The sequence below is a fragment of the Triturus cristatus genome, chromosome 5_1, assembly GCF_964204655.1.
Source record: "Triturus cristatus chromosome 5_1, aTriCri1.1, whole genome shotgun sequence".
Classification (NCBI taxonomy): domain Eukaryota; kingdom Metazoa; phylum Chordata; class Amphibia; order Caudata; family Salamandridae; genus Triturus; species Triturus cristatus.
The window spans coordinates 867,320,651-867,333,833 of NC_140587.1; the positions used below are offsets into that span (position 1 = coordinate 867,320,651).

The 13,183-nt window shown below is 47.5% G+C and overlaps 1 protein-coding gene across 4 annotated transcripts in view; it reads right to left on the reverse strand.

Moving 5' to 3' along the window:
• The window catches only part of RTTN (rotatin), a 1,165,399-nt gene that overhangs the window by 807,043 nt on the left and 345,173 nt on the right, over window positions 1-13,183 (reverse strand). For all 4 annotated transcript variants that reach the window (XR_014961587.1, XM_085605903.1, XM_085605904.1 and 1 more), the window contains exon 19: window positions 3,221-3,392. Coding sequence is in view for 3 of the 4 variants with exons in the window: in XM_085605903.1 (XP_085462029.1) it covers window positions 3,221-3,392 (172 nt within the window). In the remaining variant the exon portion in view is untranslated. The remainder of the gene's footprint in view (window positions 1-3,220; window positions 3,393-13,183) is intronic.

The window sequence follows — 13,183 nt, forward strand, 5'->3', positions numbered from 1 at the left end:
AGGATGCACAACTCATTCTAAAAATAGATTGCGTTCACGCCTTAGATATACAGGTGATAATTAACTGCCTAAAGCTCAACATCACAAACAAAGGAAAAGGACCAGCCTACGGACATCTGACTCAAGGAATTGGATACCCCACCAGCTATTTCAAAAGAAGTGACAAACACGGAAGTAACCATGGACTTCGATCTTCTACAGACACATACCACAAGGAGCACCTCTTTTATAATTAAAACACTGCAATGCATCTTCCCTTAACTTGGGCACCAGCAGAAACTACAAGTTATCCTCACTCTCGTGGTCTTTAAGCTGGACTATGCCAATAACCATAAAGCTTTGCATCACTGCTTCGTAATAAGCAGAATTCAATGAATCCAAAATGCTGCATCAAGACCTCTCTACCTTCTCCTCAGAGAGCATATCACGCCAGTCCTGCAAACACTTTACTAGCTACCTATAGCCAAATGTTCGATATTCAAAGCTTTTTGCAAATCTCACACAGCCTGCCAAGGAAAAGGAACATTATACCCTACAAAATAAGTTTAAAAATGAACAAAACAGGACACTGCGCTCCAGGCTAGCACCACAGACCATCATATTTCCTTGCAATAAGAAATCCATAGGAGGCTTCACTTTCTCAGTACAAGCGGTCAAGGTCTGGAACTCCTTGCCTGCCATGATTCAAAGCACCCACAAGCATTTACATTTCAGAAGAGAGGTAAAAACATAGCTGTTTCCAAGATAATATTATATACCCCTGACACTGGGATAAAAACAGAATATTCCTTTTTCCATTAGATGCATGATAGAGTGCTATGGAACAGTTGTTTTGACCAGCACACCAAACCAAGAGGAAAGACAGACTAATTCAACCTAAATCACAGAGCTCCATCCAACATAACCTCACAATGACAGCAAAATACAGGTGGAATATAATAATAACACAAGAAGTACCCACCGCCACTCTGCTCCTGAAGACCTGCATTTTGCCTAATGGCATATGGGATGCTAATCATAACTTTACAGACCAGGTACAGAAGGTCTACCCTGCCTTTTACCCCTAGCCACAAGATGGAGGAAACTTATTTTTGTCTTTATGACATTTTTTCTCCCAGTATCAATTATATATAATTCAAGTTACTCTATCATATTACATACCAATTCATTATCTGATCTCTCATTGTCAACAGGAAAGGCATTTAAGGTATGAAAAGAACTACAGAACCTTGCTGGCAAATGGATGGCACAGATACAGGTTACACTAGCACACTTAAATAACTATTCTAAACTATTCAGAGAAGCCCGCCTGCCTACCTTATCTTATTTCAATTTTCTTTTCAATCAACACACTGATTGGGAAGGTACAGAGGCTGCTGCCTCCTTGAAGATACTTTAAAAGGTTTAACTGTCAGTCTTTAAAACACCAAAAACATGTTAATTTAGATTGGCATGCATGTGGAGATCACAGAAGGAAACAAAGGGAATCGGGGATAATGCAGACTTTGTCTGGGCCAGATATCGGTAAACCACTTCCATAGTGCTAAATGCTGCTGGTAAACATGCTTCAGAGGGTGGCATTTAATTTTAGCAGCCAATATAAGATAAAAGTAAATCTGCTCTCAGAATCTGAATAGGAAGCTGATCGTGCCTCTAAAATGAGAGGGCTGGGGCAGAGATGCCTATGTAGGAAGCAAAGCCAAGGCACATAGAGAAAGGTTTATTACTTAAGGTTACCTACTAAACATTCAGAGAGACCACTTTGTTTTGAAATTCATTTTTCTGGGGTCAACTGAAAAGCAAGTATTCACCATCCAATCTGAAAAGAGAGAGAGTGCTATTGGACAGTGCATTCAGTGGCCTCCAATCTAAGGATAGCTGTGCATGTTCAAGCAGAAAAATAGATAAACCTGTTGATGCGACTATGTACCTGCAATAAATTTCTTGTGTGCTACAGAATAGGGCCTCTAAAAGGATTCTTTCTTGCTTATGCTTGAGACTGTGATGAAAATATAAATGTACTAAGTACAGATGACAAGTACAGATGACCTTTAGGTCATGACTGAATCACCCCTATGAGATTTTTAAACCACCACTCATTCTTCATGACAGACTCCTGGCAGACTGTGCTGTTGTGCTCTGGATCATGGACCTGGAAAAGGTACTTGTCCGAGTTTTTGGGGGGGAAAGGGAAAATTAGCTGTATGATAGTTCTTTTCAATTTGCTTAAGAATAGTTCACCAAAAAAATGTTCGGTTGCAATTAGGGGACATAATATACCTTTCAATCGCTAAACAAATTCAATCAAACTTTGAACATTGTCGTCTTCTCTGCCTCAAAGAACAAACATCTTCATTCAAATCAAATGTAATTATAATTAAACATTTAAAAATACACACATTTCTACTATAAAAATAAACCAATTCGTCTCAGATAATCAATATAAATAAATCTAGTTAAGCAGTGTCAGTGAAAATTAAATCTTATCTCAAAAAACATGCTTTTTTCAATTGTACAAATAAATGCCCTTTCGATCATTTATTACTACAAATACAATGTCAAATACCCTAGTAAGCTCTAGGTTAAGCAGGGGTGACAAAACCCGAATTTAGGGCTCCATCTATAGTTTCACAGACAGGGTACTCTGTCACAAAAAGTGGCGGAGGTGCCGTCCGACATATTACAAGTCCATTAGAGTTAATGGCATTCTAAACAAAGCAGATGAGATGTCTGTCATGTTTTCACGTCCCCTGTCTGCCAAAGTCTAAATAAGTCAATTTGTTGCTTACAGAGTCCGCAATTAATCAACAGCGGAAAATTGAGCAAATCACAAAGCCTATTTAAGGGGTTTATTAGACACTGCACGAATATAATCAGTTGTGCTCTTGTCCAGTTTAAGTGCTTTGGAGTAGAACTTAAACACATAAAAAATTCATGGTATGAGCAATTTATGCAAATGAAAAAAGAGTGGTATGCTTTTTTATCTTCTCCCAATAGAGGCTCTGCATCTCAGAAGTGATGCGCTCTCTCACAAATTTAAAAAATAACCATTACGGAGAAATTATACAAATGACACCATGTAAACAGTGCAGACTTATACATTTGAAAAAAATCTAATGTAGCCTAAATGTGTCTATGAGAGTTCTAAAGGATAATTTTGCTTATTCTGCATAGAGGAACAAATAGTAAATATATATCAGCACTCAAGTTTTTACTTCACCTTAAAAAACGATGTTCCTGTATTGTCCAACTTTAATTCCAAAGGTTTATCAAGAATAAATAAATTCACAGCACTGGACAGAACGGTGCCCTGCAATTTGGGTCTCTTCAAACTGGATCCTTCTTCGCTCATTAACTGGAAGGTTAAATGCTTCAGCGCCAGAGAACGCACACTAGAAAAAATAAAATTGTTTAATGAAGTTATGACATGTTCATTAGTAAAAATATAAACCTTTCCTCTGCAGTGTTATTCACAACTGATGTCACAAATTCTAGTGGACCGCCTGTTGACATTTCACACCTTACCTATGCACTTAAATTAGATATTTTTTTCAATGCGCTTGAGGAAACACTACCAGATGTTGTTGATGTTTTACTACGCGCGTTACTGTTCCTACTTATTGGCTTTAGCCCACCTACTTGCTAAGATGCATGCCAACAGAAGTCTGGGTCTGCAGTCTCAACTAGTCCATAAGTAAAGATTTCTCTGAGTAGTTCTCAGTAGTGAGAATATCAGCATTGACAAACCGCCTGCACTTTAAAGAGGGAGCAGAGATCGCTCTGCAGGCAAGTGTAGTTAGTGGCTCCCCGCGCTTGAGGGTGGTTATCTGGGGGGGGGTCCGAGGGACCCCTTTCACCACTCCAGAGGGCTTCCCTCAAGAGTGGTGCGCCATCAGTGTACCTCCTAAGGTACGAGTTACTTAACTTCGGTAACGATGTATCTGGTAGAGACGATTCTAGCCGCAGATTCCTTCACATAGAATTATCCCCAGGCGTGAGACTGTATCTGGAAACTTTTTGCCACAGCATCCCTGCGCGCCTGGGGTGGGGCGACATGACGCGACTCTGCCCAGGCGTCATCCGCGTACGTGACGTCAGCGAGGTCACATAAGACCTGCCCCGGCACGCCCACGTCAGTTTTCTTCGGAGAACTTTTCCGCACCACAATGCGGAACCACCAGATAAACTGTGGGAGCATGGGAACAGTGTGCGAAAAGCAGAAAAATTGGAAAGAAACGGTGACCAACAACACCACCACCAGGGTAGTGCCAACACCGCAGACCCCAAGGGCAGGTAAAGAAGAAAGAAGAAGAACAAGCACAAACCTGCGCAGCCACCCTGCCCGCACATAGACAACCTCCCATCCCTGTGTCCCGAAGGGAAGAACAGGCATTAAAGTCATGGCACACGTAGGAAGCCCACCCCCCTCATCCTGAGCAAGGAAGGGGACCAGTCCCAAAACAGACAAGGACAACAAACCACCAAGCCACCCCAACCTGGGGGGCAACCACCGACAAGGACAAGGGCAAGACATGGCCAGAGGACCCTCAACCCAGAGGATAGCAATGGAAGGAAGGGAGGGGAGGGAGGTCAAGGATAGAAGCAATCCCCCCCCAAACCTGGGGTAGCCAGAGCAGCAGGGCACCGGATCACCGAAACCCCATCCTCCAAAGAACCAAGGGAGGAATGAACCGCTCCGAGGCGGAGCCACCGTCAAGGACAAGGAAGGCACTCACAGGAAACACAGCCCCCCACCGGGAGGCGAGTACCGAAGACCAACCCAAGGTTCCTCGCAGAGCAGGGGAGGAAGGGCGGGCCGTGAAGGAATCTGCGGCTAGAATCGTCTCTAACAGATACATCGTTACCGAAGGTAAGTAACTCGTACATCTGATAGAGACTACTAGCCAGAGATTCCTTCACGTAGAATAGATACCCTAGCAATAACCCCTGGGAAGGAAGGTCTGCGAACGGACCCCACCAGCCAATGCCAAACAGAGGGCCCCACAGGGGACCAGATCTGTGGAACAGGCAGAGCCTCGCCCCAGCCATGCTAAGGGAACCCCCACAAGCATAACCCCACCAACCCCAAGGGTATGTAGGAGGGAAAGAAGGCTGAAGCGGCTCGTACACTCACAGTAGAGGAACTAAGGGCAAGGGCTGAGAGGCGGAAGCACCCCATTCCCCCACAAGGCAACATAGCTTCCGTCGAATGCCAAGACAGGAAGACGGAAGAAGAAGAAGAAGCAGCCTAGAGAGCCCAAGGAAACTAGCGAGAAGAAGGAGAGCCCACTCCAGATGGAGAGCAGCCTACCAGCCAGAACAAAGCCTGAAGTCAAGGCCAGAAGCAAGAAGAACAGCCCGAGGCCCCAGGAAGGCCAAGTAGGCAACGCCTGACAAGGGAGAACACGGAGACATCCCAGACCGCAGAACAGGAGCAGGGAGAGGAGGAGAGGCCCGGCCACCACCACGAGTGGCCGCGCACACGACCTCAGGGAGCAAAAGCAACCTAAGTAAACACCATGGAGAACAGGTACCCGAAGGCGACCAGAACCCACCAGCAGAGCGCAAGCCATATGACAGCTACCATAACCCCTCATAGGGCACGTGAAGTCCCAATATGTGATAACCCTCTTTGGAAGAACTTCCGCAGCAGAGGAAGAAACAAAAGAACCACGGGGGAAAAAAAAAATCCCCGCTACAGGCTTTGCCAATCTCAGGGCCAAATCTGCGCAACAAATCCTGCAGAACTCACACACAACAACAACAAAAGGGCCGTCCAGCGGCCAACAATGCCAAAGTCCCAAGGAAGGACGTAACCGGCCACAGAAACATACTCCACAACCATAACCGCCGGCCGAAGAAGGCCCAAAAGAAACCCTAACTCAGAAGTCACTGAGGAGGGGATGGAGGAGGAGGAGGACGGAGCCCTGCCAAGAGCCTCTGGATGGCGGAGTCAGCCGGGGCATGAAACAACAGACTGCCATCAAATGGGAGATCAAATGAGATCAATGAGCCTCTCCCGAATATTTTTGGGGAAGACGCAGTCCCGAAGCCAAGCATGGCGACGGAGGGCGACTGAGGAAGCCATGGCCCGGCCCAGCGCCTCAGAGACATCCAGAGCGGAGCGGAGAATAAACGCCGCAAGCTCTCGGCCATCCAATGCGTGCTGCCGCAAATCCACCTGAGCAGACTCCTGGAACGCTGCAGACCCCAGAGACTCAGCCGAGTCCCACAAAAAGGAGGAGGACCTAGCCAGCACACACAAGGTGTTAAGGGCCCGCAAGCCCGCTCTGGTCGAGGCAAAAATGTTGAGTCCACAAGTGTCCAGCCAGCGGGCCTCTCTGGACGGCGGAGCCAACAGGGGCGGCAGGGAAGGAAAAGCAGTCGTCAGAAGGGGACTGGTGGCTGAGGGGTGAATGGACAGCAGAAGATGCGGAGGCACCGGGTCCCCGGAGGCAAGACCCTTCAAGCCCCTGTCAAGGCAGAAAGGAGCGAACCCTCAAAGGGAAGTAAGATTTCTCTCCCACAAGAGCCCTGGTGGAGGACCTCCAACAGATGGTCCGCCGGAAAGTGAGCCACCGGGTCACCCATGCATAGGATGCCCAGAGCCGTGGACACCGCGTGAGCGAAAGCCGCACCCGCATCCGTAGGGCCCCGCGGTGGAGAAAGCAGTTCCTCTGTGGGCGATGGCTGCAAACTAAGGCGGCCGTCCCCGAGGCCAAGCGGGGCGGGCAAAGGCCAGACCTGGAAGTCAGGAGGAGCCGAAGAATGAGGGACCTGCCGCTGTTCCGACGAACACCCCTGCCTCAGGAAGGGCGGGGAGCCACCCTTCAACGCCGGTGAAAAGGACACCACACGCGACCAGTCTCCGGGGAGGACGACACCAATATGCAGCCTGCCTCCGGAGAAGAAGGAGCGTCCAAAGATGAATCCGTGGTACGACTCCTGCACGGATCCGTAGAGTCCGCTGCTTGAGGCAGGACACTGGCGCCGTCCGGCGTCGCCGGGCAAGGGACCTCCAAGTCACCCCGCACCGGAGACCGGAGCGGGGACCGGAGTAGAGCTGGAGCCGTACCGGCCCAGGAGCAGCGCCGGAACGGCGCTGACCCAATCCCTGCCGAGGCAACCACCTGCGTGGGGGAACAGGATGAGCCCAGAGAGGGGCATGAAGCCTTCCGCCGGCCGCGGCCCAGAAGGAGGCGAAGGTCGCCCGGCAACCCCTGTGGCAGCGCCAGGGACGATACAACCGCCGACTCGCCCTCCAACGAGGCAGCCGCCTGAGAGGAGGTACGAGAGGGGCAAGGGGTCTGACCTTGACCTCAACCCAGAGCGGGACGAGGAGGGGCCACTGACCCCTGTGGCTCCGCACGGTCCAGCTGCTGCCGGTGCCGTAGCGGCGTCACCTCGGCCTTAGACAGGACCACCCTGCCAAGGGACCGAGAGGGGCTCGGGGATGCGACCCAAGCCCCAGCGACCTCCCGCGACACCACGGGGACCCCCGCGGGGATTTGCAGCGAGGAAGAGACGCCGTGGCCTGAAGGAGGTGACCCAGAGGAGCCGCACCCCAATAGTACCTCATCCACCAAGCCTGGATCCGACCCAGTCGGTGCCAGGGCCGGAGCCACCGGTGGCGCCGCGGAGGACCCTGCGCAAGGCGAGGGATCCGCCGACGACCCAGGAGGGGAAGGAGGAGGAGACGCCAGCGAGGCCTGCAAAGCCGCCTCGTAAGTCTCCATCTGAACTCTCGATACCCCAACACCGGGAAACGGTGGATAGGATGACACGCGGGGCCGCATCACCCGCGGAGAGTCCACGCCCCTGGTAGGCCGGAAACCAGCCCCTGGGGACGAACTGCGACACTAACCCACCGGGGAGCAACGCTCACGTGACATCGGAGAAAGGCGAGGACGACGACCACGGCCAGACCTGAAGCCGTCCGCCGAAGCAGACTGAGGGGAGGACGTTGACCTGGAGACACGCGCCGAGAGAAGTTTCATACAGCGCTCCCGCCGCGACTTTGGCTTCAACTTTTGGCACGCTACACAATCCGAGGTGCCGTGACCCTCCCCCAAACATCACATGCAAATGAGGTGAGGGTCCGTCACCGACATAAGACGCCCACAAATCGTGCAAGTTTTAAAGCCCGAAGGCATTCGCACACTGTTCCAACCAAAAAAGATGCGGAAAAGGAAAAAACTGACGTGGGCGCGCCGGGCGGGTCTTAAGTGACCTCGCTGACATCACGTACGCGGACGACGCCTGGGCGGAGTCGCGTGATGTCGCCCCGCCCCCGGCGCGCAGGGATGCTGTGGCAAAAGGTTTCTGGATCCAGTCTCACGCCTGGGGATAATTCTACGTGAAGGAATCTGTGGCTAGTAGTCTCTATCAGATAGCATGTTTGCTTCTACATGGCTGTCTGCAATAGGGCTCGTGTGGAAAGGCAAAGTGATTTCCTAATTTGCATGGGGCCAAGCCCACGTGCAGAGGACACTGGCACCACATCTGTGGCAGCGCTATCAGTTTTACAGAACTGGCCACACAAGTCTGCAACACTTTCTGTAATACAATAGTCCCCAGGGCAGCACAAAGCTGACACACGCACTTGTTGGTTGACAGGACAGCCTCTCTCTCTCCGTTTCATTTTGCTACCTTTAATTTGTGAATTTGCTCATCCTGATCTTCACCATGGCTCTGCATACCCTGCACATACCATGCTCAAAAATGTACTTCCTAACGCTCTCACTTACATTGTGGCTTTTAGGAAGCCACTATTCCGTTTCAAAAGCCCTTTGGTAGCTAGAGAGAGAAGCATCACCTCGCCCCTAATCCTTGAGGATGCATCAATCAGGTGTGTAACCCTTTTAGGTCGAGCCTAGAGTCAGCGCACAAGCGCTGATCTGCGAAGAGCTGTGGTAGTGGAGTATGGAGAGAAGCTTCGCCCACTCCTCCGCCCTTATTTTTCATTGGCTTGTGCGTTTGTCCTTTGTAAATGCAGTCTTCTGATTCATTATGAGGCTCGTTAGTCCCTCCTTAGTACAGCCATGTCATCATATGTATCCTCCCATGTCTACTGGCCCCTTTACTTGGTTTTCCCAAGGGGCGTGTACTATTTCCTTTTGGGGCCAGACCCCGTCGCAGGAGACAGACCAGGTAAATGTGTTTTTTGTGCCTTCTACCCCCCTTCCTGTTGCTGTGCCTTCTTCCCCCCTCCACCCTCTATCACGTTGTCCGTGCCTTCTATTCCACTCAACGCCCTCCCTCCCATTGTCCGTACCTTCTATTCTCCTCTCCCACTCCCTGCCCGCCCTCCTGTTACCCGTGCCTTCCCCCCATTCTCCCTCCCGTTGTCCGTGATGCCAAGTTGCCAATAAATGTAATGCAATAGGTCTTGCGTAATTTGGAGACCTATAACATTGCAAATGCTTGTTCTCATTTTCCCTTATAATAAAAGGTTATAATCTGGAAACTAGTGGCACGGTCTTCTTGCTTATCCTGCGGGGGGTGCTACTGTATTATTGTTTGTCGTGCTGTTGGACTGTTCTAAACCTCTGAGTTTATTTTGGTACACAGGTCTTGTGGTAGTAGTGCGCTGCCATTTCTGAACATAGTCCTGAAAATATGCTTTCTACTTTTGTGCTAGGTTTATTGTCAGTGTTCATTATTTACTTCTCTCACAAATCCCGACCCTCTCGCTGTGTGGCTGTAATAACACTAGTGCTTGCTGCCAAAGTCTTTGAAGCACTCCCTTCAGGATTTGCTGTCAAGCGCACTCAGGTTCAGCTCATGTCTCCAGTCTTGGGGCATGGAAACCTGACAACTACCAGCCTCATGCATCAAGCCAAAATCCAGTCTGTAAAATACCGATTCGCTAATAGCTCCCGGTATTGAGTTAAAAATACCCAATCCCAATGCATCAACCCAAAAGCAAAAATCGCTATTTAAGGAATCCTTAAATAGCGATTCCTTAAATAGCGATAGCATTTAAGGAATCCCAAATTGAGATTCCTTAATTTAAGGAATCTCTATTTGGGATTCCTTAAATGCAATGCATGAAAGTAAAAAAATTAGCGAATTCGCTAATAGGGGGAGCAAATTACCATGAAGATGAACTGCATGGTAATTTGCTAAAAGTTTGAAAAATGCACTTTTGTGCATTTTTCAAAGTTTCATGTTGCGCACACACATGCCCTTAGAGCATGTGTGTGTGCAACATATGTGCACATATCAATTTCAGGGGTGCAATAGGGTGTCATTTTGACACCCTTGCACCCTTCAAATTGCATGAGCAATTTGCGAGAACCTACTGGTACTCGCTATTTGCTCATGCAATCTCCAATTCATTCCTATGGGCCTGGAGGCCCATAGGAATGATTGGGCTGGCATTCCTTAATTGCTACTCGCAATTTGCTAGTAGCAATTAAGGAAAGTTAAGGAATCGCTATTTGAATAGCGATTCCTACATGCATAGCCTTTTGCTATTCCTTATTAGCGATTCCTTATTTTTGGCTAATAAGGAATCGCAAATGCCAATGTTGATGCATATGCCCCTACATTGTTTGCTTTGTGCTTAGTCCTATCTATAGGGGCTTCTGCTATTCAGTAAAGAGGGCGCTGTTAATGAAATGAGCCACTTTGAATGGTTCTGGCCTCTGTTCCAATCAGTTTAGGAAACCTGTACTCCCACAAGCGAGTCAGCGTGGTCCCATCCTAAAGGAAATGTCCTATCCTACACTACTGACACCTCAAAACCTGCATAAAAACACAGTCCATGGACGCATTTTGTCAACCTCTACCAGGCCTAGAGAGCAGCCTGCAGTAAAATCTTTAGCCTAGGCGGATGTTGATTAACCAAAATGCACGTTTCGTCCCCCGTGGAGTTCCAGAAGGTATAATACCTCAGGCTTTCCAGGTGCTGGCTGTTAGTAGGAATTTGCAGTTCGTAGTCTGCATACATGTGCGAATAGTGCTAACTGCAAGGTCTTTTGAACGTCCGCCATCGTCCCTGTCCTCTTGCTTCATATCCTCAACTCAGAAGGTTCGTCTAGGTGCAGAGTTATATATGAAGAGGGAAAGAAGAAAGGGCACGTGGTAGAGGGTGAATCTTTAAATAATCTGCGGCACATGCCTTCCATGTTAAGCTCTGCTCGTGCCCCGTTACTGTGGGCCTGTGCCTTCATCTTGATTGCGACCAGTACAAATAATGCCAGCACTGAATGTCAGATGTATGGGTTTTTTGTGTTTGAAAGGATGTGCGTGTACCACATACTGTGGTCTCCTTTTTGTATCCTTGGTGCTGTCTTTTTGGATTTTTCAGCATTGCATATGGACAACCTGTCCCCTCCCCAAATCAGGCCTGGTTGGGTGGAAACATACCCATCCAAATCCCCTTTGAAGTCCCTCTGTTTCTTGCCAGAGAGAGACCCACCATTTTTTCTTCCTGTGACCAAGATGTCCCTGTGCTGGTTTCAGAAGGGCAGAGAGCCTGTGAAATTGGGACACCAAAGTGGGAAGAATGCTTAAGCAAAATTGGAGGTATATGTAGAAAAAGTCTGTAGGTCATCCTCCTTGATTTGTGAGTCTTAGCTAATAGAAAAGTACTTTCAAAACTCGTCTCAGTGCTCACTTAGTCCTGTGCACAGGTGAGAAAATGTTGAAGCACCGGTGGAACTGTGAGGTGGTAATCACTCTTTACCCAGACTGGGCCTGATCCTGGGAGATGCATAGAAAATCCATGCTGCTGGCCATCTCGAGAGTAGGGAGACATACATGCCTCTAATAAGGAATGTCAGTCCCTAAAATATTAGAGCACACATGCAAATTGTGAAGTGAATAAGAAATTCAACAGTTATGTATCAAGGTATAGGATAAGAGCCATACAGCGAAGAATCCATCACATGTTTCAACTGCAGGAATTGAACAAGGCTGCAGTATGAGTGCATGAATGAGCATAAAAGGGCAAGAAACCAATGATTACAATTTACGGCATTATAACAATATAAAAACAGTGTTGTAAATACGGGTGATCATATGAAAGAGGGTAATAGAAAATATTTGACCTAGAACAAGTCAAGTCAAGTCAAAAGGCAACGTTTATTTAGACCATTGGTCTTTAAACAGCATAAAATAATGTAAAAACATTGTTAATAAATAGTCTAAAAATCATCCTAATATCATCATTATTTCCAATCAGTCGATGCCTTATTTTTATATAAAAAGCGCCACAATTTCCCATGCAATTAAATTTCATAATAAAGTTATTTCATAATGTAAATATTTCCGGTACGTTCCTAAAGATAGAATAAAATTTAAAATGATTTCAACATATATCTAAATCCACAAAGGTAAAATTCATACTTTAACTTCACTAAAAAGCTAATTCAATTCATATCTTAATTCACGGGATCATTATCCATAAAACAGCTTTTCACCGCCTTCATATCAAGATTAGGCATACCGGTAAGAAGCTCTATAGCTTGGGCCCGTGATTTAATACCATACTTTAAAAACATAGGCCGCAGAAATAGTTTTCGCTGGGCTAGAACTGTCATACAGTCAGCTAATATATGCGGGATATCACATTTAATTCCTAGCATACATCTGCTATTGTCATCGGACTGCATCATTACTACCCGTATTTTATCATTTGTTCTCCATGGGTTGATTCCAATTCTTAATCTTAAGATTTCGCACCTGAGCCAGTAATTAGGTAACGTATGAAGGTACGGGTACCAGGCATCATTCTGCCAAGTGATACTCATAAATTGTACCGATTTTTTCTTTCTTTCTTTCTCGGGTACTCCGCATCAACCCTCCTAGCTGCTATCTGCCCTTGGGACCTCAGTATACTCTTAGTAGTTTCTACCTGGAGTGAGTGTGGGCAAATTCTCACATTCAAATTCTCACACACCATGTGCAAATGCCTTTTTGTCTCACCTTGCCCATTTTAAGCTACTAAACTGGATTTCATTTCTGCACCATTGGGAAACCTTTTGTACAGCACCTGGCTCCTGACGTTTCCAGAATCTTATATCAATGCCATTTGAACTTGTATGCCCCATGATGGTATACCTAGCTCCACTCTAATGGCCTGAATCATTGCTAAGCCTGGTAGAGACTATAAGGTTTTTAGGCACTTCCCTTTTTCAAGCTTTCAACCATGTTTACCACTTAAATAAAGCACTTC